This window comes from Falco peregrinus, chromosome 2 (genome assembly GCF_023634155.1).
Source record: "Falco peregrinus isolate bFalPer1 chromosome 2, bFalPer1.pri, whole genome shotgun sequence".
NCBI classification, from domain to species: domain Eukaryota; kingdom Metazoa; phylum Chordata; class Aves; order Falconiformes; family Falconidae; genus Falco; species Falco peregrinus.
The window spans coordinates 3,855,573-3,883,517 of NC_073722.1; the positions used below are offsets into that span (position 1 = coordinate 3,855,573).

Consider the following 27,945-nt stretch of genomic DNA (forward strand, 5'->3'; position numbering starts at 1 on the left):
GCCAGAACAGTGGGTTTTAAAACTTTATGAATTCTGGGCTCCTTTAAGTTTTCTGGTAGAGGTACGGAGCTCCTCAGAAATTGCATATGGACACATATGGCTTTTTATAGTCTCTTGTTGAGAGTAAAAGCAGTTGTTCAAAGCAATCAATACATTATTTCTTAAGACTGATGTGAGTGGAATAAGAAATACTGGGTTTAAGTATCACAAGGGATATTTGGTTGTTTACGTTCAAAAGATGTTTGAATTGTCAGGGTAGTTAAACTGTGGCTGGGTGGAAATGAGAGGAACTTAAAGAGTTTTCCCGTAGCCAGGTCAGAAGTAAACCACCACAGACCGAGTCTTGAATAGGTTAGAGGGTGTAGGCCACAGCTGTCAGCTCTGTGTTTTGTACCAGTTCCACCCAAAAAGCACAAAAACCTGTTTACCCAAAGTGCTTGCTCCCTAAAGCTTGCAATGAAACTCAAGAGTTTCTCTTCTGTTGGCAAGTGTCAGTGAAACCACTGATGAAGTATGTGCCTCATCCCTTGCTACTCCTTGGCTGCACAGGGAGTAAGAAGTACGGTTCGTAACGCTTTGTTAGCACAGATGGCAGAGATATAGGTGGTTCATCAAAGCTGCCCCACTGCTCACTGGGAAAAAAAATGCAGTACCGCAGAATGGAATCTCTGGGGTGTTTTCCCTTCTTTTTTTCCAGTTTACTTTGTATGCATACGGCTTGAGAACTTTGAAATGCCAAAAAAACATGTTAAAAGAACTTTAGCCAAGTTGCAAAATGAAGAACCTAAAGTTAGGAAGCCGCAAGAGAACACTTTTACGTGTCCTTATCATTATATAACAGAAGATGTGACACTAATTATAGTATATATGTATCACTGTAATAAAAAAATTCAATGGTATCTTCAACTGCTTTTCCCTCTGCACCCGACAGACATGATTTAAGAACATTGCAAGGCTGTGAAGGGCTGTCACATGCAAAAACTCCACTTCACTTGTGCCAGAGACTGGTGCACAGGGTGATCTCCTCATTAAGAATGATTTTGAAGAACTGGATTCCACCCTTGCTTCTACCATGTATTTTCTGTTAGTCATTCACAAAAGCAAACTTTAAAGGCGTGTCCTCTGACTGTTGTTCATTTTCTGGGGACCTGACTGACTTTTGTGTGAATTGCTAAAATGCTGGTTTGTGTATGAAATCCCATATAACTCTAAGTATTCTGGAAAATCACATCATAGGTGTTTGCAGCCTAGTGGATGAAGACTTCTCATTTTAATCTTTCCATGCCTTCCTTAGTCGCTCGGTGGCAAAAATGAGATAAGGATGCATTTCTGTGTTCACCCCAGTATTGTGAAGACACTGTACTAAATATTTTGACTTAAGGAGGAAGATGATAGGAAAGTCTGTAAGGAAACAGCCACTTCTTTGTTGAGGTTAGCACAGTGTGCCTGCACTGGGACATGAGCCATTTGTTGTTCGTGAGGGAATGAGTGCTGAATGAGGACTTGTCACCTCTGTGCATTGACAAAGGAAGAAGGGTCTAAAAATTGCACAGGTACCCACAGACCCAGCATTGCCTAAATTTGGGGTTGTTGGACTTGGCCACTCTAATGTGTAATGTAATGTGGTGGTGGCAGGGTGTTATTTGTCATACGGATTGTGAACAGTTTTATACAAATTTTAAAAATTGATTAAAATATTAAGATGCTAAAACTTTCTAACTCTGAACAAATAAATAAATGTATAGATAGCTTAAGGAAAATTCAACATACCATAGTTTGCTTACAGTCAGTTTTCCTACCAGGAAATTAAGATGGCATTTTTTCCTGTTATCTCCTTATATGACATTTAGTGCAAGGTTATGTAGAAGTGTAAACACACCTGATGCAAGATACGTTGTTTACATCTTCCTGTAGAAGATGTACGTCTGAGAGCAAGAAGTTTGTGTTAGCAGCAGAGAGATGTATGCAGTTGTTCACCAGTGGACGGGAATTGCTACGCAGAGTTGTGGGAGATGAGGAGAGTAAGCAAAGCAGAGCTTGCTCAGGAGGGTGCGGAACTGTGTTCATCGTTATTGTAGCATACATTTCTTCATCTCTTTTTTTTTTTTTTTTTTTTTTCCTTTTCCCCCTTTGGCTCTGTTCTCTGTTTCTAATTTCTCCTTTCCATTTTCTGTTAGAGGGAGAGGCTGTAATGCAGGAAGGATGGAAGGAAGCCGATAGTGTTGGTGGAGAGGAGGCAAGGGTTTGGCTCACACTTTCAAAGTGTAGAAAGCAAAAAAAACCTTAAAGTTAGTTTTTAACTTAGGCAGACCTTGATCGACATGGCTTTGGTCACATTCTTTGGTATTTTTGCTTCACGGCTGGGGGTACTATGAGGTGAAATTCTGCTCTTACAGCAAAGTAACCCGTGACTCTTGTGGAGCTGTTGGTACTGTAATGGGACTATATATACCCTACAAAAGATGTGTGGCGTGTTGTAGTCTAGTGTACAGGTTACAAAGATTATGATGGGTGAAGACGTCTGGTGGAGGATAATAATGTAAGCTAATAGAAATATAAATTTGCTATACAGTATTTAGAAGCATGTCACCATTATAATCCTTTATGACAGAATAATCAGAATAAAGCAGTGTTATAAGTACCAATTAAGGAACATCAAATCAACGGGTATGTGACTCATGCTGATTTGAACAGGAGCTGATTGGGATAAATGGATTTAATATGTACTTTTATTCTGTGGCTATTCTGTCATACCTGGAGGAAGTAGCATATGAATAATCTAAGGAAGGCATTGACTTACATCTCTGATGGGAAACTAATGGGAGACATTAAATAAAAAAAAAAACACGTCAGGGTTCTGACTGGTTATGAAATATGCAGTGTTAAATGTCAATTTGCCTGACTTACCAGTTCTTTGTAAAATACATTTACATGCCACATATTTATATAAATATCCACACACATTGATAGCATTACTTATATTTTATGTTGCGTGAAATTTGAATGCCATTTACATCTTCGTGGATTTTGACTATCCTAGAACATATACAAATTTTATATCTTCATTTTTATTTTTCTTCATTCCATTTGGAGCTATATGAAGTCCCTCTATTCCTGGGTATATAGCAAGATTTTAAATTTCACAGTCTTAAACCCTGCAAGAAAACCCTTGTAGGTATATTGTCTAGTCTATAATTAGACTATTTAAGGACTTAACATAACCCACATGTGCCAGATGTGTAAATATCTTGCCAAGGAACACCTGCTGAGATGCTCTATCCTACTGAAGTGCTCCAAATCCCACCTAGAATTCTCTATACAGAGCAAAAAAGGGTTTTATTTTTCACTTCCAGTCAGAGCTGGGTTCAGTTGCAATTGCAGTGCCATGAAGGTAAGGAAGACAGCATGGGTAGTTAAACTTCACTGCAAAGTTATACTGGTTTTGGTCACTCATTTTCTGCTTTTTGATTTTTCCAGGATGCTGCATGTTAACCAAAATAGTTTCTAACATTGTCCTTAATGTCAACTGACCATGAGTAAAAGGATGCTGAAAGGTAGCACTTGTTTTCTGATCGGTATAGTTTTATGGTCTGGAACTGACTGACAAGACTACTAGCTACAAGATATCTTAAAAGAGCATTTTCTGAAATTTTTTTTCGGTTTTTTTTTAATGCAGATTGATTTTCTGAAAGGAAATAGCATGTGGGGGCCTGGGATTGCAGTGTTTTCAGTTGCCTAGGAGGGTTTTGTTACGTTCTGTTTTGTTACCTATCCCTACATTTGTGGAGGCATTTAATGTTTCACTGGTGGACAGATCCATTCCCCAGACAGACCTAATTGCTTTCATTTTATGAAATAAAGCTTAATTTTTCCTCCACGCATACTACACCCTGTTCTAAGAGCAGCTGCGTAGGAGCACGGGGAATTGTGTTGCATGAGTAAGAGAAGAATTTGATCCACCCCGAAACGCAACTGTATCACTTTTCTTTTTGTTTGTGGTTAATGTGAAAAGCTACTTAGTTTGTTGATACTGTTCTAAATGTTCTGTAATTGATGTTTTCATCTTCTTACTTCGTCTCCCTTTAACCTTACCATTGTAGAAGAACAAAGAAAAAAACAACTGTGCAGTGGACACCTGACTCTTTGAGAGACAGGGACTAGAAAGTTTCTGCCTCTTAGTTGTAGAGGTGACCGTGGCTACTGTGAGACTATCTCATCATCTCCCTCCTTGGACTTGGGAAGAGCTTTTTCCCCGTTCATCCAAACTAGAGGAAAGGCCGTGCTTAGAAATGCCTTTCTTACCCATCCAAAACACGAAGTTGAAGAATAATAGCAGATGACAGAGTACTTGCTAGTATCCTAGCAGGGTCCTTGCTAGGGTATCCTTGCTAGATCCCCAGCAGGGATTTAAAAAAGGCCAATTTTTGAAAGTAAAGAGAGCCCATGGGGGCCCAGTTGAATGACCTTGTCCAGCAAAACCAGGAGATCGACTCTAGCCTTGTTGACTCAGCTTGGCATGTCCCCACTGCTGCGGTCGGTAATGTTCCGTCACCACCCGTGCAGGTGGCTGGGTTTGGTGGCCTGCGATGGACATGTCCTACCTGGGTTTGCTGTATGACGTTTAACCCCTGTAACACACCTGCAGTTGACGTCTGTTTCCTGAAAGTAAGGGAACGTGAGGGAATATAACCCGTCTCTGCTGTGTTTCATGTATTACAAGTAGAGCCCGCTGCTTTAAATCCATCTTGTACTCGTCTGTCATTCACCCATCTGCCTCCTCAATTTTTTTGCAGAATTTCAGGTGTCATTTTCATAAAGCAAAAGTCTTGCTATTCTTGAATATACTGTGTTATTCATTTTTATCCATCTAAAGCCCAAGTTTAATTTTCACCCATTTTTCCAAATGAGATGGATCACCACCTACTAACCCCACTACCTCCTCGTACACCCGATATATATGATCTAACTTACTTTGCATACTTGATGTTTGTGCTCAGAAGAATAACTATGGCTGAACTGAAGCAGAAGAGAACTGTTCCTCCTAAAAATCCTTTTAATCCAGCCAGAATTAGGATAGTGCCAGTTATGCTGTCAGAATCATACATGACCTGCAAACCAAAGATCTTCCAGTATGGTCAGTGTTTTAAAGCTTGTAAGCTAATTACTCCTACATTGTGCTGAAAATGGACATTTTCAACTAGCCTTGATTATATTTTTGTTATACATAAAAATCAAAGCATGTAAAGAGAAGTCAGAAGAAAAACATAGTTTCCGAAAGGTAGCATCTCTTTCTTCTGCAGGCCTCCTTTCTAAAATAGTTTCTTTGAATCATGACGATGTTTGCTGAAAAGATAATTTCTTGCATTTTTAAAAGCTTTGAATTACATTTTCATTTTGTAATGTAAGACCTCTCATGTCAGGTGCACCTGCTTGATTTGCATGTGAATTCTGAACAGTTCTTGTTTTATGTGACACTTCTGAAATGTCTGTCTGTTTTTTTTTTTTCTTTCTAATTCTCAAGCTCACTATTTGGATAAGATAGTGAAAGGTACTGTATATTTGCTCTTTGATGACATGCCTATACTTACATGTACTTTTTTTATATGAATATATAGTTACAAACACACTAGCCTGGGCAAAAGAATCTTCTCTTACATACATTCCATGGATTATAGATTTAACTCATATGACTTTCAATTCATCTCAAATTTTTTAATGGAAACTTTTAATGAAATCTTGTTTGTTATAGACGAATGTTTTATCAGTAATTATACGTTTATATGCAAATTGTATACATGTGTTAGATTTTGTTTGAACCAGAAACTGAAGATAGTATTCGTTTGCTGTTTGGTGCTTTTTCTCTGTTAGTTTTGTCATTGGACCTCTACCTACAAAACTGTAAATATTTAGGAAACAAAGCAAAGCAATACTCTTGTCACAGAACAAGTGTCATTAGTTCTAAAGAACAGATTAATTATGGATATGTGTGTGTATATATATAGACAGATCAATAGAATACCCAGGCTTTTAAACTTTTGTTTATCTGTGTGTAGAACATCTGTAGGAAATTATGACTTGTATTTTGCGTGAAGCTAGAAAAAGCTTGTATATGCTATGCAACATTTTCAGTTAAAAGGGTTCAAGGATGCAAAAGCCTGACATGAAACAGCAAAGATTCTTGTATCTTCAGTTATGGTGAAAAAATTATTTAGAAAAATGTTTTAAATATTCCTACCCCTCTTTCCCTGAGTATCTTTCTCTATTCCTTATTTGTGTTTTTTTTCGTTAGAATATGGCAATATTCATGGCAATATCCAGGCTTTCACACAATAAGTTTTGAGTGCACCCAGTTGACTCCTAAAACGCTCTGTCAGTATTGCAATTAAGTATGTAAGTCTTCCATAAATTAAACAGAAGAGAGATTAAGAAACAAATAGCTCTCAGTACGTGAACAAATACTATTAGCAGCTACAGTCTGAAAGAATAAGAGTAGCAAGACTAATCTCAGCCTGGCATGATAGCACAGTATCCTTAACGATAGCATCACCACCTGTCCTCATAAAGAGGTTTTCTCAATCCTCTGCCTTCTAAGAGTAATTTGACAAGAGTTAAGCACCCTTTATAACTTCAGAACTTTAAACTCTGGGAATGTTTGTAATTTGGAGCTACGTGGTTGAACGGTGTCAGTAAGTTCAGAAGTCTTTAGAAGAAAAAAATAGACCATTACTTCTGAAAAATGGTTCTAAGCTCAACTAAGCCTAACCAGGATGAGTCATTAGATTATTTCATGAAGATAGTTCTACAAAGTGAAGAAGTATTTAGACAGTTACTTAAGTGTTTTGGATAAAAGTTTACAGAAAATTGTTGTGTCCAAAAATATCTGATTTGTAGCCACCTTCTCATAAGATACTTAGTGCCATATCTGTACTTGCTTCTGTCAGTGTCTTGTCATAGCCATAGATAAGGAACACCAAAATCTACATATTTATAGTGTTGTCATCCTCATACAGATCATGTTGGCTGCATGCCAGATTTCATCACTAGGAAGTGACAGTTACTGTTTTTTTTAATGAAATGTTAGACTGAAAACAATTATCGATTTTGGATATATTAAATTATTTTAATTGTTTCCCAAATTTTCCCTCCTTGGCCATAAAAGCAGACAAGATAGGATATAAAGGTAACAGCACAAAAGCCTTAGGGAGATTGTCACAAAAAATCACTCTCTGCTATCTGTCTTGAAGCACGTCACTACCGTGTTTTTGTTCAGTCTATCAATGTTTTATTGTGGTCCTTATGGTATTTCATTTTGTCCGTCCTAAGTAATCAAATACGCACAGCTATTACATTTAGTTGGAAATCCTGTTGGTCCTGTCCCATCCGTATGCAGCCTGAATCCTAATGTTTGTTAGAATAGATGCTAAGCTGCTTCACTATTTCCTGGGCTTTGCTTATTCTGTGAAAAGGAATGTATTTTTGGCATAAAGTATAGTCATTAAAACTGGCCTATACTTTGTGCAATTATTTAACACACTGTAATTTCACATGAATATACGGCAACTCTGAGACCAGATAAAGTTAACGTTCTCTTTTATTATGTGCCTAAAATCATATCTATTGTCCTGCTTAAGAATTTGGAGGGATTTGTTCATAGTAACAGGGAGCTTAAACATTTGTGCCAGTATGTAACCAATACTGCATAGAGCAAATAATTATCTGTTCTATGAGCACAGAAAAATGTATCATTTTACCCAGCTCTGTTTGCGCTATGCACTCATCTCTTGTTACTTTGCCAAAAGCCAGTATTTAAAAAACAAACTTAATTTTGTCTGGCCTGCAGGTATTTAGAGGATTGGTGCATTTATTTCCTGCCTGTACAGGTAAGTGGTGTCTCAAGTGTCAGGCCAATCAAAGATGCCACTTTGTTAAGAATTACATTCCCCAGGTAATGTTGCTGTTCCACTCCATGTGCAATTACAGTATTTGTGCTGTTCTTAAGGCCTGTTCCCAGTAAGTGTCCCTTGTTTGTATTTTTTTTTTCTTTCTGTATAATTGCAATATTGAAATCACTTGTGATTTTTCTTCTTTGTCTGTTTCGACAGAGGGCTGCCCTGGCTTGTGTAACAGCAATGGGAGGTGCACGCTGGACCAAAACGGCTGGCACTGTGTCTGCCAGCCAGGATGGAGGGGAGCAGGCTGTGATGTAGCTATGGAAACTCTCTGCACCGACAGTAAGGACAATGAAGGAGGTAAGATACACCAAATGGATCTTTAATGCTGGGGAGAACATGGGAGGAATGGAGATTTTGCAGTCAGGTGATTAATTACCGCCATGAGAACCATACACACATTTTACTAACTTCTGTGCCTGTAAGAATACGCGGTGCTATTCATTGCTTTTATATGGCGTATCAGCAAAGCCTTACAAGCTGCTTGTGACAGGTGAGATGTGTGCTTAGAAAATGATGGGTGTCACCTTAGTTTCCCTGCAGTGTTCTTCTATTCTGGAATAATAAAATGTAGTCTCAACTCAGTGAACTGTAGTGGAGAGGGGAAAAAAAAGGAGTTCAAATTTTCAGTGACCTCACAAGGAAATTATCCCAAGAGAAAAGGCCGAACAGGGAGTTTACATTTTGACCTATGATGCTGTTGCTGGAAACAATTGCCTGCCCAGTCTACAGAGATCTAATCCCTCCGTAGCCTGTGAATGCTCAGATAAGTGACAGGATGCTCCCAGAAGTCTTGGGGGTTTTTGGCTTGCTTTTACGCAGTCTGTCATTCAGGTGACAGGTAACAATCTGCAGGAAGATGCAGGCAGGACCGTTGACTCTAAGGAATCAATCTGCAATCATCATTGTAGAGTAGGGAAGGTAGAGGGGCTGTGACTTTGGCATGACTTCAGAGTCACAGAAAAAAACCCACAAAAAAACAAGATTAAATGTGAATGCAGTCAAATATTAGATCAGCATAATGCTTTTATTGTCTGTCTTTCTTTCTCTTCTCTCATCGGCTCCTTTTGTTTAACACCTTCAGATTCAGAGCACAGATAAGAAACTCCATTAGGGCCTCGGGGTGATGATAGAGTCATCTGTGACTTTGATTTTCAGCTTCAGACTGTGTATGCCTTTGCCATTGCTGGTTGGCTGTTTGCTCTCATATCCCCACTGCAGCTGGGATCTTAGACATCACAAAGTATAAATAACAGCACCATTTACTTCCCAAGCAAAATAAGTAACACAATTAAAACAGTGATGCCGTTTATTGCTTTACACATCATTTGGTTTGTCATCCTTCTCTATTATATATTGTTTATTTTGAGTCAGTTTTGCACGTGTAGGGGCCTAAAGAATCTGACGCAAAGTGATACACAGAATCTGAGCTAGCGTGAAGCTGAATGTCTGCACGTAGGAAGGGAGCGAGAGGAGTGACTAGCCATAGCATTTCCATGCAGAGATGTGCTGTTTGGGGAATTAAGCTGGGCCAGGGAATTGTGACCATAACGAAGAAAGAGAAACCTGCAAGCCTGAAAAGAGACAAAGCAAGGAGGAGGAGAAGCTAGGTTAGAGCGTAAACAACGTGGAGGCAAAAAAACAGATCATGTAGGGAAAAAAAGTTGAAAGCCCAGTAATAGACTAGAACAGTTTCTGTAAACATTAAAGATAATAGAATGACGTGACGTATCGGAGGAAGAGCCAAGAGCAGATAACAGAGCTGTGGAAGGAAGAGGAGCAAGGTGAACAGGCATACCTGTGAACAGAACAAGGGAAAAGAGGATGCTCCTTCACACTGAAAACAATAATAGCTGTTTGTGAGGAAAAGGGGAAGATGAACAAGGAATTGGAGCAGAAGGCTCTAACAAGCCTTCTTCAAGAAGAAAGAACAATATTTTTTAAAAAAAAAAGTCTTAATGCTGGTATTTTGTTGCTCTTTTTCTCTACTTTTTTCCCCCTTATTTCTTCTACAGACATTATGCAGCTACGTATGAGGAAGGGATTGGCCGAACGGTTGTTTTGCCCTCATTGACCTATATAATGCTATTTGTCACTGGCATTTCTTTCAGCAAACCTGATACTAATTTACGTGCTTCAGTACAGACCATATTCACTTCAGTCTTTGACTAGTAGCTGAGGAAAAGGATTAAAGTATAACAAATCAAATTAAAATCTGGAAGCATACCAAACAAAATTGGGAAAAGAAAGTCGTCTTTGCCAGAAACCCACCTGGAAAGAGAAGCAGTGTTTCTTCCCTTTCCAACAGTGCCTGAGATCAGCCCACTAATCTCTGGAGCAAGCCATGCAAATTCCAGACGGGTACAGGGAATGGCACAGAGATGCCTCTGTTGTATTTGTTTATTGTGGGCGATGAGGTTATCTGAGCACCTAGCTGAATTTATACCACGACTACAGGTACTGTGATTTACATCGCACTAGGCTTAGTGGTTATATAATTAAAGTTATCTTGATTATTAGCTGATTGATATGCTGTGGTTAATGTTTATGTTTTGTACTACACTGGATAAAATATATTTCATATATTAATATGAGTATAATTCATTAAGAACAGTGCCTGCTGTTCCTTTGATTCTTAGCTCTTTCTGAGACTTATTGTTCAAATTCTGTGAACATGCGTGTTGACGTCAGTGGGAATATTCTCCGTAGGAAATGCTAATGACATCAAGGCATACTTGATCATTTTCCCTTCTAGATACTATTGACACATGATGGGATGATTATTACTCATCTTCTGTATAATGCAGATTTCTGAGAGGCTTGCAGATCATTTCCTTTCTCTTTAAGGATCACTGGGGTTTTTTCCATGTGTTTGATTTGGATAATAAATTACAGAATTTTCTTTACATTGTAGCAACCCACAGGGAATATGCATGCAACAAGCCTTTTGACTTTGTGGGGAGAGAGGAAGTCAGAGTCATCGGCCGGTGGAATAAACCTAACCTCCTTACTTGGGAAAAATGTCACTGTTACACTTTAAGAAAGCGTGCCATGTTTTGTCATCACTGTAGAAAGAATAAGCTCTTTACTCTTGAGTTTAGGTTAAGCCTTTATTGAACAGATTCCTTTCTTAAGTTTGCATTTTGTTAGCTCCTATCCAATTATTAAGAATAGTTACAGGTTTCCACCAGCAGGATTTAAGGGATTATTAACATTCTTTTATTACTAAAATGAAATTAAATACTCTAATAAAGCAAAGCATACTTAGCATTACTGTATTTTTGGAATTACATCCACAGGCTAGGATAGCCTGCTCCTGACAAGCATTGTCACAGGGTAGTATAAAGTCAGCCTAGAGATTATCTAAACCAAGGCCTCTTCTCTGATAGCAGCTGATAGCAAATGCTTAGCAAAACAGTATAATAGGACAAATGTGAACTTACATTGTCTATGATATACTAGCAGGCTGCTAGTTAAAGTAGGAAATTCTGCCACAGAATGTTTTGAATGTCAGAAGGGTTACTAAGTACAATATAACCCAAGCTCAGGAAATTTCAGGAAGTTTGTAATTGAATTAGGACTGGTAAAGTGGCATGCTTATGTTCTCTGGCTTGTATTCCAACACTTCCTGTTATTTTTCAGCCTTTTGTTTGCATCTGTGTTTGCTGGGGAGTGCTGGTTTGATATATCTGTAGCATTTATCTGCCATGACTCCAGGATTTCTTTCTGGGGTGACAGCTCATTTAGAGCCCAACATTTGATATTTTAGGCTTCTTCACTCCAACAGGAACGCTGAATTTGAGTACGCTATAGGTATGCTTATAAAGATACTGCAGTAGTAACATTGAACAAGGTCCTTGTGCACTGCTCAGGAATAAATCTAGGGCTGTTTCTGCTTTTGTGGCTTTTCCGACCAGCTGCTCCTACAGGCAGTCATTTTTGGTGTCTATAATTGAGTCCTGTTGCAAAATTGAACTATGTGAGGGTAACTGAGGTTTGTTAATAATGGTTTTCTGTCCTTTCCGGCCTCTTTCCTTAGTATGACACAGTCACTGAAACCATCCTGGTGGGATGGCCAGCATCATAGCTCCAAAACAGTATTCTTCCTGTGTAGGCACTGAACTGCACTTCAAGGAGATTTGTTGTTGCCTAAATATATAATCAACTTATTTATGAAGAATGTGATTTATGTAGATCCTTGGCTATGATCTCCCCTTGACACTGGCAGAAATTGTGCCCAGTACTTATTTTGTCCTCCTATTTTTCATCCTTCCAGCGTTTTTATACGTGCCCTTTAAATTCCACTCAAAAGCAAAAACACCCACTGATACATCTTATTTTTTAGACGTACATAAGGGTGGGAATCCTTTGTCTTGACTCCTGTAATTTAATGTGTTGGTGGTTCTGTTAGTCTCTCCAAATAAGCAATCTTATCAACAGACCGTGCAATTCTGTGCATTTTGCAACAAAGGGAAGAGTAACATTAGTCAAATTTTTTACAGCTAGACTTTAGCTTTCGAGGAGGAAAACAATAATGTCGTCATTACGTAGCCTTCTGTGTATAGAAGAACCACTTACATCTAGATCAAAAGAATATAAATAGCCTTCTGAGACTGATAATGATTGTCCAGGTGCCGGTAGGAGTTTCTGTTTTCTTTATAATTTCACTATCATATTTGAGTGATATAACTGATGAGCCAGTGTTGAGCTAAGTCTCGTATTTTTCAGGCTAAACAAACTTCGTCAATAATTTTGCAGAGGCATTTCAGAAAGGAAATTTTACTCTGCTTCACACAGTGCAATAGAGTACTCAACTTAGTGGTACTAGATAGCTCTAGCCACATAAGTACAGAGAAAGAATGAAAAATGTTTTCTCAAGTTATAAGGAGCCAGATTCATAACCATCCGTCACTCGCCTGGGCAAGTTGCTGATAAACTCCACAGAAAAATAACAAACAGCATATCCCTGTATCTTGGCTGGTGAAAATGAGATTCTTTCTCTGATTGATGTTAGCAGAGAGGCTTGTAAAAATGCATTTCCAGCTGATTAGTTCAGAAGGTGTCAATCTCATGCAGTTTTATGACCTGCAGACTATACTCCAGATGTACATTCAGATTTTATAAACTAAGAAAGATGAATGAAGAAATGTGAGCGTTTATTTGGCAACTGCACCAAATACTGCCTGGGAGACCATACAGAGATACAAAACCCCAAAACTGCCATCAGTACCCCCAGCTTTGACACTGATCCAGGTTAAAACCAGGAAGGGAGGTCAGTGCTTTGGCTAGGAAGGGGTTGCATATTCTACTACGAGAATAAGACTAAAAAAAAAAAAAATCACAAGAGTGGGCTATTGGAGGCTGGAAAGGCCTCTGGAAATCATCTAGGCCCACCCTCTGCTCAAAGCAGGGTCAACTAGAGCAGGTTGCTCAGGGCCATGTCTGGTTGGTGTTTGAATATCTCCAAGGATGGAGACTCCATGACTTCCCCGGGCAACCTGTTGTAGTGTCTGATCAGTTTCACAGCAAAAAAAGGTTTTTCTGGTGTTTAGACAGAATTTCCTGTGTTTCAGCCGGTGCCTGTTGACTCTTGTCCTTTTGCTGGGCGCCACTGAGAGGTAGTCGTTTTTTACAGCCTTCCATGAGGTATCTGTACACGTTGATGAGATCCCCTCTCAGTCTTCTCTTCTCCAGGCTGAACAGGCCCAGCTCTCTCCACCTTTCCTCACAGGAGAGATGTGCCAAGCCCGTAACCGTCTCCACAGCCCTTCACTGAGCTTCCTGTAGTTACGTCCCTGCCTCTCTTGTACTGGAAAGCCCAGCCTGCACACAGCACTCCAGCTGGGCCCCCCCCAGTGCAGAGCAGAGCAGAGGGATCACCTCCCTTCACCTGCTGGCGCAGCTCTTCCTAATGCAGCCCAGGATGTCATCGGCACCTTCTTTGCTTCAAGGGCATGTTGCTGGCTCATGTTCCATTTGGTGTCCACCAGGACTCCCAATATCTTCTCCTCAAAGCTACCTTGCAGCCAGGTGTCCCCCATCACGTATTCCTGCCTGGGGTTGTTCCTCCCCAGGTGCAGGACTTCGCACTTCTCTTTGTTGAACTGCACGAGGTTCTTGTCAGCCCATTTCTCCAGTCTGTCAAAATTTATCCGAATGGCAACAATCCTCTGGTGTATCCTCATCCCAGGAAAAATCAACATTCTTTTCTCTTAAAAAAGTTTAAACTTTGATACACTTAATGATGACTTTTTCATCCTTTTTTTTTTTTTTCCCTGAACTGAATTCCATGTCAGCTGAATTAGACAAGAATTTTGGATGTGCAAAAGAACAGAAATCCCAGTCCTTTACCATTTCACCAATCCTCTAACTGATCCACACAGCACAGCGGTACTTAGAGGAATACCTTTAGAAGGTCTCTGTTTACCCTTTTTCAACATCTGATCAAAAAAAAAAAGGATGGTATTTTTCCCTTCAGAAAGAAGTTTTGCTCTAAAGCTACACTTTTTTCTCTAGAGAAGAAGTCATGGGTTTCCTCAGAGTGCTGCATTGGTATATTTTTCAGTTTAGTACAGCAAGCCAGCTCCCTATATAATCTAAATTGAATAATAAAATGTTGGAGCTATTTCAGTCTTGCTGTTCTTTTGGGGAAACAATTATCAGCTATGTGATACCGTATTACATTCATCTAGAAATTTTCTGTAGCTGTCATTTCCAGGCTCGTTTTCGTCACTACTTTACTTACAGCAAATTAGTAGTTATCAGTTTGGTCTTGATTTTAATCTTTCACCAAATTAGATTTCCAGTGATGTGACAGATCTAATGCTCCTTCTATGTGAGTATTTCAGCACATAAGCATGAAAGCACCCATGTGTTTAAATCTTGTTTATACTGGCCAGCATTTCTCATCAGTTTATTCAGAATAAAATCTAAATGTTAAATACGGATTTTGTTCTTGCATACATTCTCATGCAAAGTAGTTGTGGAAACTATTGCCACTAGCAGTAGTGGAACTTTGCCACTAGCAACAAAATCTTTCTGCCAAGGTATAAAGCAATCCACCTTGATAAATGTTGTGAAATACTTAAAGCTACTTGCAGCATAGGCGTGCTGAGAAACCTCAGGAAAACAGCTGAGTGGGAGTTACTTGTTTCTTTTCTCTAGCAAGCCAAATAACCTCAGATAAAAGCTGCTTAGACCCACCTAAAATGTTTAATATTCGTAAGTTAACAGTGTATGCAGAGCCTGAGCGCCTTCATTTTCTGGTTTGTTCAACATGTTTTTAGAAAGTTATCAAATAAATAGGCTTAATTTATACAGGATACTGAGAATATTCAGCTTGCATGGATTTCCATGGGAGTTTTAAGAACTCAGTGGAAACAAACTGTCTTCCCTTAATTGAAAGTGAATTCATTAAAACCTTAATTATTAGTATTCTTTCATACTACGTAATTTTTTTAATCTCTCTGCTGGCTGATGCGTTCACATGCAAAGGGGCAGGAGGAAGAGTTTGTTCATTTGTCTGACTTTCTGCCAACAGATGGGCTAGTTGACTGTATGGATCCCGACTGCTGTTTGCAGAGCTCTTGCCAAAACCAGCCTTATTGTCGTGGACTACCTGATCCCCAAGACATTATCAGCCAAAGCCAACAGTCGCCCTCTCAGCAAGCTGCCAAAGCATTTTACGACCGGATCAGTTTTCTCCTTGGAGCGGACAGCACTCATGTCATACCTGGGGAAAGTCCTTTTAACAAGAGGTGAGCGTGACTCATCCTTTACTCATCAATATGAAAGAAGTTGAAGAGTATGTGAGATGCACCTTAGGAGAAGATCCACTGTGGCTGCAAATTTCATGGCGTGAACTTTCAGCAAAGACCTTTTCTCTTAATATATGTGGAATTGCGCGTTTTGTCTCATTTCCTACAAAATTCAAATTGCCAGTAGGTTACAGAAGGTACTTGCCATGCTTAGTACCTGTATTCTAACAGGGCACTTCATTAATGATGAAATAAGACTCCATTTAACCAGTCGATTTGGGCTAGCACAGTTGGAAATATATCAAAGCACTGAAAACACTTCAGAAGGAAAGCAAAGCTGCACTTTTTAAACTGAGCTCACTAAATAATATAAATTATGAATTAGTGTAATAGAACTGTTAAGTGCATGACAGTGTAATTGCATAAACTATTTGACTGGTGCTCTACGAAGCAGTAATGACCTGAAAATAAACCAGTAACAGGAAGCAGGTGTCTGGGATCTCACTGAGTGAAAGAAGATGATTTACATTAGAACTTACTGCGTTTGCAGTAATTTAACAGCATTAATGTGTTTGGGCACAGCAGTTGATTAAAAGTTGTTGCACCAATGTTCCTTATTGCTCTTTTAAATTTTGTACTTCATAGTCCCTGCAGTTTTACAGATTGCTTTGATACTAATTGAAAAGTACGTTGTTGTTTAAGAGTCTGCCAGAAGTATGACTTAAAGTGGGAACATCTAGAGTTCATAAGTTCTTAAAATTCTTCAGTGAATTTGTTCTTAGTAACTCAGTACAGATGGAATGAGCCAAAGTCAAATCAACAATACTGACAAAAAATTATTGTCTGTAGATTTTGAGGCATCTGTTTATACAGTGTAAATTATGTGAACTTGCAAAAGGCGTAGAGTCTTGGGAATTCTTTTTAATGGTAGTTGATGCCATGTAGGGTGTGTGTGCGTGTGTTCACTCTCCTAGCTTTTATTCATTCAAAAGAGAAGGAAAAGAGTTAATTGTAATTTGATCCTGCATCTTTTTCAGTCTTGCATCTGTCATAAGGGGCCAAGTATTAACTGCTGATGGAACACCACTCATTGGAGTCAATGTCTCCTTTCTTCACTATCCAGACTACGGGTATACAATCACTCGCCAAGATGGAATGTAAGTTTCCTTTGAAGCACTTCGAAGTCATAAAGACAGCAAAGGCATTACTGAAGAGCTGCTTGTAAAAATAAAATAATGGAAACAAAAGACATGAACAAAGTGATCGACTAAAGTTGTACTTTGTACATTCTTCCAATGTAAAATATGCTGATGATATTGTTTAGAAGTAGAAGGCTTTGCTTAATTTAAACCCAGCATCACAAACTCTCCATTCTCTTAGTGCAGTGTTATGTAATATAATTGAACTGACTTCTCCGTTGTTCCCAGCAGAGCCATTCTGCCTTCAGAGCACTACATGGAATGCAGAATCAATCCATAAAATGGAGGCTGTGGATGGCTTTGGGAATTTGCTGACGAGCTAGCCCTGTTGTTCTTTGTTTGGTTTTTTTCTAGGTTTGACTTGGTAGCGAATGGTGGTGCCTCTCTGACGCTGGTGTTTGAGCGATCACCGTTCCTGACACAGTATCACACCGTATGGATTCCCTGGAATGTCTTTTATGTCATGGATACCCTGGTCATGAAGAAGGAAGAGAATGACATTCCTAGTTGTGATCTGAGTGGATTTGTAAGGCCAAACCCTGTTATCGTGTCATCACCTTTATCCACCTTCTTTAGAATTTCTCCTGAAGATAGTCCTATAATCCCAGAGACACAGGTAAAGTGTGCTTCAAATAGATAGCATTTTATCACAGGTGGTATTAAGCAACTATAATGAAAAGAGTGCAAAGTAATGTTTAAAACCACATAATTCTGACTAAGTGCTAACAATTTGCAATGTGGTCATTTTCAGACCAATTTATTTATTCTGTAGGATGATCTGTAAATTTTCATCTGAGAAACAAAAAAGGTAAGAAAGCTTGGTGTACACCAGTGTCTGGTTTTATATTTGTTTGCATCATTTAATTTACAGAATGCCTTCAGCAATCAGCTGAAGCCATCAGAGTGGACACACTATAGTACGTCTGACTTTTTTGACTGCCCTCTTGTTGGAAGTGCACCTCAGAAACTGAAAATGAAAGGTGTTCTTCTGCTAGGTCTGAAAGACCCATACACTTCAATTTATCTGTTTAATCAGAATAAATAGCATGAGTCTCCGGTTTTTATAAACTAAAAGAACTCCCTGTAACACCGAGGAGAGGCTTACAAACCAATGAGCATATGTGCTAATCTCCTTCAGAACTTGTAACACCGAAAGTAAGACTTGACATCAAAACTTTGCTTTAAAAGGAAAAAGCTGTGACTGGAATGTTTTTTCTCTAACGCAGTTGTATTGGATTCCTCCATCTGAAATAACTGATCACTAATACAGTCTTCCTCAGCTCTTAAAGCAGAGTTGCTTTTCAGGAAGAAATATTTATTTCATTATTGATTTCTGATAAAACTTCTAGTGAATCAGCACTCTTTCTGCCACCCTCTTTCTCTCCCTCTCCCTTCTCCCCTCTCCTCTCTGTCTCTCTTTCTCTCCCCCACCTTCCCCATACCATAATTACATAGGGCACTCTTTTTTTCCCCATTCACTAAGAAATGTCCTTGCCTCTTCAAGGGAAACGTAGAAAATGTATGCAAATGTTTTCATGCAGAGCTCTTAAGAAAAGAGCAAAATCATTAAGCAATTCATGGTAGAAGCGGGTTTAAAGTAAAGATGTGAGGAAATTACAACTAAAAGCTCATACAAATCTAGACTCTGCTGGAAAATTGTTGCTTTTATACTCTCTATCATTTCTGTGCCTTTGATAGTTGCAAGTCAATTAAAAGAAAGTATTTGCAATACACAGTCCACTGAAAAACAGCTGATTTACTTGTTTTGGCAACAGATAATGGATTCAGTTCCTGAAGTGATGGCAAATGGGTTAGATAGACGGGGTATAAATCAAGAAAAAAGTAATAATAGAAGAATGTCAGAAAATACGTATTTTCAAAAACAACTTGTAACATCTAGGTAAACAAGCCATTTCATGAGCCACGGGACTAGTGAAGTCTGGATTTTTACTGATTCCCACCCATTGGTGTAATTCCAGCTATCTGCCCCAGCCAGTCCTTCCCCTGTGGACTGCATTCAGCCTTTATTTTCTGATGGGACTACCAACTCGGCTACTTTTTCCCTAGCTGAACCCATTTTTTAATAAATCCTAAAGGAACTGTATTATCTTCACAAGATTTCTACTGTTATTTCAGGTGTGGTTGAAGTTAGCTACCAGGTTCAAGAGTTGTGAGGTGGGCGGTCTGACAGGCAGAACTGTTGGGTCAAGTTATGTCCCTGGGAAACTAGCTGGAAGGAAGGATCATATTCCCAGCAGATCCTAGGCGGTTGGTATGGATGGTCATTTATGACCAGGTAAAAATAGCGCTCTTGTTATGTATGCAAAAATCCGGTTCCAGTACTGTACAAAAAAATTATCGAGGAGTATCTTCTGTATATTTTGCTGGTCACACATGTCATCCCCTGCCTCAGCAAGTGAACATGCATGCATGTTCGTGTACATCCCATGCAATGCTCCACAGCCGTGCATGGGACCTACCCCTTTTAGGGTCAGGTTCCCCTCGGAAATGCATCATGTGTAACGGTCTGTGCCAAAAACTTCACTATTCTGATAAAAGACGGGCAGAACCAGATGCCATTCAAAACTGTCTGTTCAGCACCGGAGGAACTGCTGTAGATCTTTTTGTAAAAAAGGGACAATACCAGTTCAAAGTGTGGGAGACAGATGGAAGGCACGGAGAAACTGTTCCCCACGTTCTTCAGTCAGTATTAGTCACCCTGTTCAAGTGGGGTGACAGCACTCGCTGTCATGTGCTACCGGAGAAAATTATGTGCTTCTCTAATCATCATCCCTTGAAGTGCTTCATCATTCCTTGGAGATAACGTTTCCAAAAGAGTGTACTTAGTGGCTTATGAATCCCAAATAGATCAGAGGGGGAATTAAAGTCTGTACCAAAGAAACAACGCAACAGAAAACTGACAAAAGAAGGCAAGCAAGGGGAAGGGACAAATGCGGTGGGTAAAAGGGGTGATCGCAGATCCAACAGATCATTGCTCAAAATGGATGATAATAACTAACATGTTAACTAAATATCGGGCTACTTGGGCATTACCTTGTCTGCTTTTAATTGCAAGTTAGCATGCTTTGCCTAGGCTTAACTAGCTGAGATTAATCAGTGTGGAACAAGACAGTAAACTGGGTGCAGGTGAGGGAGATCAGGTTAAGCTGGAGCTGCTGATGTGTTTCATGTGATACTGTTGCTGTCTTTTTCCTGATGCGATACCTGTCGGTTTGCCACACCTTGCAGTGTGGTCTGGCAGAAACCCACGTGAGTCACAATGAGCGATTCTGAAATCGAGTTTTTGAGAGTTTCCTTCTCCTAAACTTCTGTCATCCACTGTTACGTACACTTGCAAGATGCCTTCTGCAGGTCCCAAGCAGCTTGTTTCTATCACCTCAAAGTGTGTGGGAGAACGAACACTGAGAAATTTTCCTTCAGATTGTATGTTCAAGGTTCCTCTCCCCTGACTGACACCCACTACCGGCGATACTATAGAGCAGAAGTTGGCAAAACGTATTTACCCATGAAAATTCAGGATAAAATGTGGGCCTCGGTGACAGTAAAAATATGTGTTTTAACGTCAGGGTGGCCAGATCTTCAGCAAAGAAATTAACCTATTTTATCAGTTAAACAGGCACTGTAATAGGCTGTCTAAATGTTACATTATTGCATGGATGCTGCATCATCATTTCACTTAGCTAAAATCTCCAGAACTTGGAAGTTTGTACTGAGAAAAAGAAAGGAGACTACTCTCAGAGCCAAATATCTCTATTTATGTGTCCTTGTTTTCCAGCACATTTTCTGGTTTCCTTCTCTCTTGCTTTCTGTTTGAAACTTTATATGCAGCTTTTGATTTTATTCTTTTATAGACGCATATTAAGGTTTCCACATGTGTACGGCGCTTTCCTATCCCTCTTCTCTGTGGTATCTCAGCAGTGTTTGAAGTCTAGAAAAGACGAATATTTTTCCCCTTTTCATTTCTCCTTGCATTATATTGTTCAGGGTGTTTCTTCATAAGTTCATTTAAGAGCCTCAGTTCTAGGGGAAGTCTTTTTTTTTAAAGGAAAAGTTTTTCCCCTCTTGAAATGAGCAGTTTCAGCTCCTGCTTAAAGAAGTATAATTTTAGTACTCCTTGATCTCAACCTTTGTGTAATATCAGTAGTTGCCAATATCTGGCTGTACCTGAAAACGCCATCTTTACCCCTCTCAAACCAAGATGTACTACACTTAAATGCAGCAGTTCAGCTGTTACTTCTCAGCAAAGAACCTTTTTCTGACATTAGGACCAAGGTTTGCGCTCACTTGTGAAATTTATTCTCAAATCCTCTATTGAAGTTGCTCATTGTGCCAAAAAAAAAATCATGGCAAATGGCAATACAGCAGGCATTTTTCCCTCTAATTGAATTAAATTCCTTATTCAGGGCTCTTAATACCATCAGAGCATGTCACTGGAATCATATTATATTTTGGAGCAGGAAGGCATTCCGGAGTCTGCACAGCTTTAGTCCTGCTGGCCATGAGAGGCGACGAGCCCTGCACAATTTATGTGACTCAGTTGCCAGCTTGAACTCTCAGGAGAACAAACTCTTGTCTTTGTGAAAATTGAGGTGACCCTTATCTCAGTCCTGTAGGTTAAATATTTCTTACCTGTCCTTCCAAGAAGCTTGGTCATCCATAAATAAAATGTCAACCGTTAGAATTTGGTGGTTGGGCTATAACTCAGTCCCCTTAGGGTATCAGCCTTTCTGCAGGTAGTTTGATACTCTATCTGAAAAAGGGAAAGTACAGACAGCTGGGTTCTGTTGGTGATTCCTGATGTGACTTTTATACCCGGTGACTTTCCTGATCGCTTTACAATTGATGTGTTGTCATGGCACCCATGGGATGCTCTCTGCTGTGCCTGATGGTTTAACTTTTCTGATGAACGTTAAGCTGTTTAATTCTCTTTGTAATGCTTGATTCTGGGAGAGAGATTGAGTTGCGTAACTTTACCTCTACATTTTTAAAGTTCTCAAGAAAATAAGTTACTACAGGGGATATTTTATGGAAAGAAGGAAGTCGTAAGTTGGATTTCCAGCAGATATTTGAGCCTTCTGCAGAAACTAATAACAGGGCTTTGGATTTTGTTTTAAACCTCACTAAGAACTGCATGAGTGTCCTAGTTTCTAATTTGATAGTAATCCAAATACACAGTGGAATTTCTTGGAAGTTGAAACCTCAAGGTGTCCTCTTTATTGCCTGTTATCTCAGCCCAGAGTACTGGAAGACCACCTAAGTGTTTAACGCTGCTCTTCCGCAGTTGCAGTTGTAAAAAAAGCAGTGGTCATAACAGGAGACCAGTGAAGTCCATTAAATTGTGTCCTATTATCCGTGTATTACTTCTTTTTCTCCTCTTGCTTACAGAGACCTCCATCTGTTAGACTAGTTTTAATGTGCAGTATATGAGAGTCCCGCTGATGTCTTGAGGAGGAATTTGGCTTTTGTTCCCGGGTGGTTTGTGTTTTTCCTTCAGAGTCTTAGAAAAGGAGCATGTTCACAATCGCTTCTCTCTGGGCGCAGGGGGGTTTGTTTGCATACAAAAGATTTGCTTGTTCTCTGGCTTAGATACCATGAGTATATTGGGCTGAGGGAGAGCAGACTAGATTTACAAACAGAAATGATGCCACTCTCCCCTCCTTCAAGTGATGGTGCTGCTTGTAATTTCTTCTCGGTGATGGCAGGTTCTTGGTGGGGAAGAAGAAACATTCGAAAATTAAGAATTTATAAATCTGAATTTCATAGTTCTAATATTTTCCAATTCCTCCTTTATTTCCTACAGCTCTACTATGGTTTTACTGGAGAAGAAGAGTTTTATGTTTACGTGTATCAGATGTAAATAACGATTCATGCCAGGCAAAAAGTCGAAATACTATTTCTGGTTTTTTGTTACTGTTATTGGAGAGGAGGTAGATATAATTAATACCGTATCAATCTTTCTTTATATCTCACCAAAAGTGCTAACATAGGAGACGGCGTAGCACCTGTTGCCCTCCTCAGGAGCATAAACCCCATTATCTGACCCTATTCAGCACAGACGGTCAGTTGTTCAAAAGCAATGTCCGAGGGTTTCCCTGGCATAGAGGGCTGACTTTAGCACTCGTTTAGTAGCCAGCTTTCCATCCCACTGAAGTCTCATGCCTAATACTTGTGACAGTGCTCTCCCTGAAGTCTGCTTTCCACCAACACTAATTACTGTTTGGTCTTAAGACTTTAGGACTAAGAGACAGGAAAGTAAAATAATGCTTTCCAAATTTATTTCCCCAAGAGTGCTCCTTTGACACCACCGAGGCTCTGGGCTTGTCCTTCAGCATCCTTTGCCCTCTCTTCCCACCAGAGAAATATTATTGTTATAAATATGTTTAGATACTTTTTTCTTTTTTTTTATTTCTTTTTCTTCTTTTTTTTTTTTCCCCCAGCAAGCTGGGATAGTTGGTAGGTGCACACCTGAAGTGCTGGCTGTCAGTGTTTATGTCCTGACAGAGGTATAGGACACTATAGGCTGTCTTCATCCATATTCCACAGAAACCTTTCACATCCATCCATCACCCACAAAAGCTCCTCAGCTCAGAGGAAAAGACAAGGTAGAGGAGGGGAGGAACCTTTTTAAAAATAAAATTGAATCATTGCACCTCTCTGAAATGAGAAAGTGGTGAGCTGATGTCTGAGTAGTGAATATTGATCAGGAAATATGGAAAAGCTTTCCCTGAGGCATCCTGCTTATCTGTCTTCAAAATAAATGGAAGAATACTCTAGTTCAAAGTATTTACAATCCACAGGTAATGCAAATAATAAACCACATAAAAGTTCTTCCCGCTTCTACAGGAGCAATTAGACATCCCAACCCAATTCTGAAGCTTTGCGGTGCTCAGAGGCTCTGCTGCCTTTATTATGTATCCGTAGCTGGGTCGTGGGTGGCAGCAGCAGAAGGGGCTATTTTCACTTAGATGAAAGATGCCTATTTTGCCTCTTGGTAAAAAGCAGTTGGGAATGTTTTCCCTCTCCTGCATGCTTCCTTTCCCCTCATTAAAATAAAGGAGAGATCTTTGAAATCCTTCAGCAGAAAGAATCAACTAAGCAGCTTCAGTATAATGAAGAATTTAGACTTCACTTTCCAGACAAAAAGGTGAAATATTGTTAGTTATTTATATATTTTTTTTACATTAAATGAAGGCTGGATTTAGATGATACCTCCTCTAATGGGTTGTCGTGTAGCATTACGTCAGGCCTCCTTTTGTGATAGCTGCATTGTTCTGTTTAATTTCAAAATCATTCAAATACGGTATTTTTTTCTTACCAATGCATTAGGTTCTTCATGAGGAAACAACAATACCAGGAACGGATTTGAAGTTATCATACTTAAGCTCCAGGGCTGCAGGATATAAATCTGTTCTGAAGATTACTATGACCCAATCTGTCATACCGTTTAATTTAATGAAGGTTCATCTTATGGTGGCAGTGGTGGGAAGACTTTTCCAGAAATGGTTCCCTGCATCCCCAAATCTGGCTTACACTTTCATATGGGATAAAACTGATGCATACAACCAGAGAGTCTATGGATTATCTGAAGCTGTTGGTATGTGTGTTACGGAAGCTTTTTTGCATTTTTACTGTTGTCTTCAAAATCAGGAAGCGCGTCTCAAATACTTGTATCCATTAAGTCCAAAATGTTTAGCTGAGTAAGATGAGAAATAATAATGGGTATAAAATATATTAGAAAATACTAATCTAAACTTTGAATTATAAGAAAAAAAATATTTCAAAAGGAAAAAGAAACCAGTGATTTTTCACTTCTAGTTCTTCTCCATGAAATAGCCTCCAGCCTAATAATATAGCGTGGTATTTAGGCTTCACGCTCCTCGTACTTCAGAGCGCAGCACAATAGCGTTCTGACGTACTTCACAGAATGGCTTTCCTCTATACCTGTCCTAATCCACTTACTTTCCATAACTAAAATTACTCTAATAACCCGGGATTGCATTTAAAATTATTTTGGAATTCTCTTTAGTAGTTTCAGTACATCTAAGGAAGCCACAGGGATTTTCAGGTAGCCTGGGAGAGCAGGAGAACGCGCGTAGTTGAAGGAAGTCACATCCTGGAAACTCTTCTTCTGGAACGACATCCTATACTTAATGAGGACATTTTTTGTTGTTTCAGTGTCTGTCGGTTATGAGTATGAGTCTTGCTTGGATCTAACTCTCTGGGAAAAGCGGACTGCCGTTTTGCAGGGTTATGAACTGGATGCCTCCAACATGGGTGGCTGGACGTTGGATAAGCATCACGTACTGGATGTTCAGAACGGTAAGGAGTTCATTTCCTTCTTGCTAATTTTAACACTCAGCTGCCCCACACTTCAGGTATCTCATTCTCCCTTTCAAATGTTTGCTTTGTTATTTTTAAAAAGGTAATTATGGAATGCTTTGCATATGGTAAATGCTTTGAGCTTTACACTGGACATCATGTTTCTTCATCCTATAAATATATATGCGTTAATAGTTTCATCAGTGTCGGCCTGTGTTAGATAAGCTTACCAAAAAAAAAAAACCCAACCCAAAAATGTTGAAATTGTTTTTAAAAGTTGAGTGATGCTAAGGAGACGCTATTTCTAAAGCAATTGAATGTGGTGGTGGTGGGATTAGCTGTTTGTTTGTTAACAGTAACTTGGACAATGTTTTCCCTTCCAGTTTTCACAGTAAATGACGATCAAACAGCAGTAAGAGACATTCCTGCCAAACTGAGAGCTCTTCGCTCCCGATACTAGATTCCTTATTTATACAGGAGGTGTTCCTCTTTGTGTTACGGTATCACCGGCTGCTCAGCGCAGCAGTTAGCACGTGGGTACTGTCTCTTCTGGAGGGTGAGCACTCATTTACGCTCTCCTCCTGTTTAAATCCTTCCCTGAAGTGAATCCTCCCCGGGATGCTGAGGTCACCTTAGCACAGGGCAGGTGACGAACCGAGCACGAGCGTTTACGCCCCTTGTTTCAGGACAGAGTCCAGTTGCTAGTGAGCAGTTCTTTTTTGATGTCAGCGAAAAGATGAGGAGCGATACACATTTCTAAGAACTGTGCCCTGGCACCAAGGTGTGCCAGTGTGTCCAGTGTGCTACTCAGCAACTGTCTGGAGGGTGCCACGCTAAGTATACCCCAGCTCAACACTGAACAGGAGGAAATTTGGAAAAATGTGGCTGGAAGCATGCAAGAAAGGTGAAATAAGCAGCCGCATGGCGCAAGGTAGGAGTTGGTCAGACTAGATTTTTATGCAAAGGAGGAGCCCAGAAGTAATGCAGCAGGCAGAACGTCACTTTTGCAGTACCTGGTGTCCCTTGGAGTCTCCCACTAGTACCTGAGCATCTTTTGTGTGATACATCAATCGCCACCTAAAGCATTGCTTCACTGGTAGAAAACCGAGGTAACCAAATCGAGGGAGAAGGTGTCATTGTACCTAATTTAAAATGTCAAAAAAACCCTGTGTAAATTAATGTATATAAGGTAATCCTTCTGAAAATGTAAAGACCTATAATTACAAATACATATGTAAGATTGATTCTGTTCACAAGGTAAATTGATGGTGGCTTTAAATTATGTTCAGGAGTACATTTGACAAGTAATGACTTTTCAAAGTGACGTGTGTCTAATTGAATAAACGAAGTGGAGAGTTGTAATGGCAAGGTGGATGAGCTGGAGAAATTTATTCAGAAGAGAGTGCAGAGAGTGTTTGTACGGGTATCCCGAACTAATGCAGTAAATAGTCTAATGTGCATCTTTTAGTCTGTGATAATAGAGGAGAAATGTGAAGGACCAATTTTTCAAGGTAATGACGGAATAAATCAGGTGCAATAGTGCACTGTGCTGACTTGAGGAATTCCTCTGATGAAAATTATAGAACTCGGCTATTTCAGGCAAAATTATGGTGCCATGATTGTCATAAATGATGTGACCATAGGAAAAGGGATTTCATATCCTGTTAATGTTTTCTGGCTTTAACTATTCATGAAAAACATGTTCTCCCTCTTTTGATTTAGATTACTTAGATCACTTGCCATTAGGTTTCCATAAGCCATGTTCGTTCTTCCCGATTTTATCATATGTATTGGTTTTACATTTATAATTTCCTAAATTTTAAACCATTAAAAAGTAGTGGAGACACCTAAAACATTTGAAGAGGAAAACAAAGGGGTTTTTTTCCTCCTATCTTACAGTATAGAGAGTGCATTTTGGGAGTGAGGAGAGAAAGAGGAATACATCGTAAATTTCTTGCAAGCATCTCAAAAGAGAAATGTATCCCTCAGCCCCAAACTGCCTTTGAAGCGCTGGGCATGCAATCAATAAAACACGTATCACTCTAAAGTACAAAAGGACGTGTGGTTTACATGGATTATACCACGGAAAGACATACTGTGACTTCGGAGCATAACCAGAATAGCTGCCCGTTTGTAGATACACCTCAGTGGATTCATCGGGAGGTACAATAACGAGGGTCCCGGCAACGTTTTAACACACTGTAAAGTCACCATTTTTTTTTCCTAAGACTGAAGATTTAACATAAAGCATACATTTTTCTTCTCAGATTTCTTGTGGAGGCTATAAGGAAGACAAATACTGCTGGCACATTGCTTTGTCTTCACGAAATTATTGTTCCTTTCATGCCTCAAAGCAGAATTAAGTTTAAGAGGCAGGTTGGCCTGGCACCACATTTTTTTTGTTGTTTTGACATTTTTAATAACTGTCTATAACTGCAGTCACGGTATTGAGGCAGGCTTTGTTGCCAGAGGTACATTTTTGTGGTGAGCTGAGCAAAGACTCTTTCGTAATGTAAAATTGAAGCAATCTCCAACTTTCTGAAGTAGCTCTTTAATTAATATTTACAATTTGCAGCAGTAATCCACTTTACATTGCATTTGGCATCATATTTGTAATTCATTTTAGAAGGGCTTTAGGAATACAATTTCCAAATACATTTTTTCTGTTTTATAAAATAGACACAGTTAGAATTTCAATCA

The 27,945-nt window shown here is 39.4% G+C and overlaps 1 protein-coding gene across 9 annotated transcripts in view; it reads left to right on the plus strand.

The window, feature by feature from the left end:
• Window positions 1-27,945, plus strand: part of TENM3 (teneurin transmembrane protein 3) — a 323,405-nt gene that overhangs the window by 253,321 nt on the left and 42,139 nt on the right. For 6 of the 9 annotated variants that reach the window (XM_055796254.1, XM_027777400.2, XM_055796257.1 and 3 more), the window contains 7 exons: window positions 5,522-5,548; window positions 8,103-8,249; window positions 15,490-15,706; window positions 16,744-16,863; window positions 17,260-17,521; window positions 24,253-24,520; window positions 25,102-25,245. In XM_055796254.1, coding sequence (XP_055652229.1) covers window positions 5,522-5,548; window positions 8,103-8,249; window positions 15,490-15,706; window positions 16,744-16,863; window positions 17,260-17,521; window positions 24,253-24,520; window positions 25,102-25,245 — 1,185 coding nt within the window. The remainder of the gene's footprint in view (window positions 1-5,521; window positions 5,549-8,102; window positions 8,250-15,489; window positions 15,707-16,743; window positions 16,864-17,259; window positions 17,522-24,252; window positions 24,521-25,101; window positions 25,246-27,945) is intronic. The other 3 variants (XM_055796255.1, XM_055796256.1, XM_055796260.1) reach the window with 1 other exon arrangement.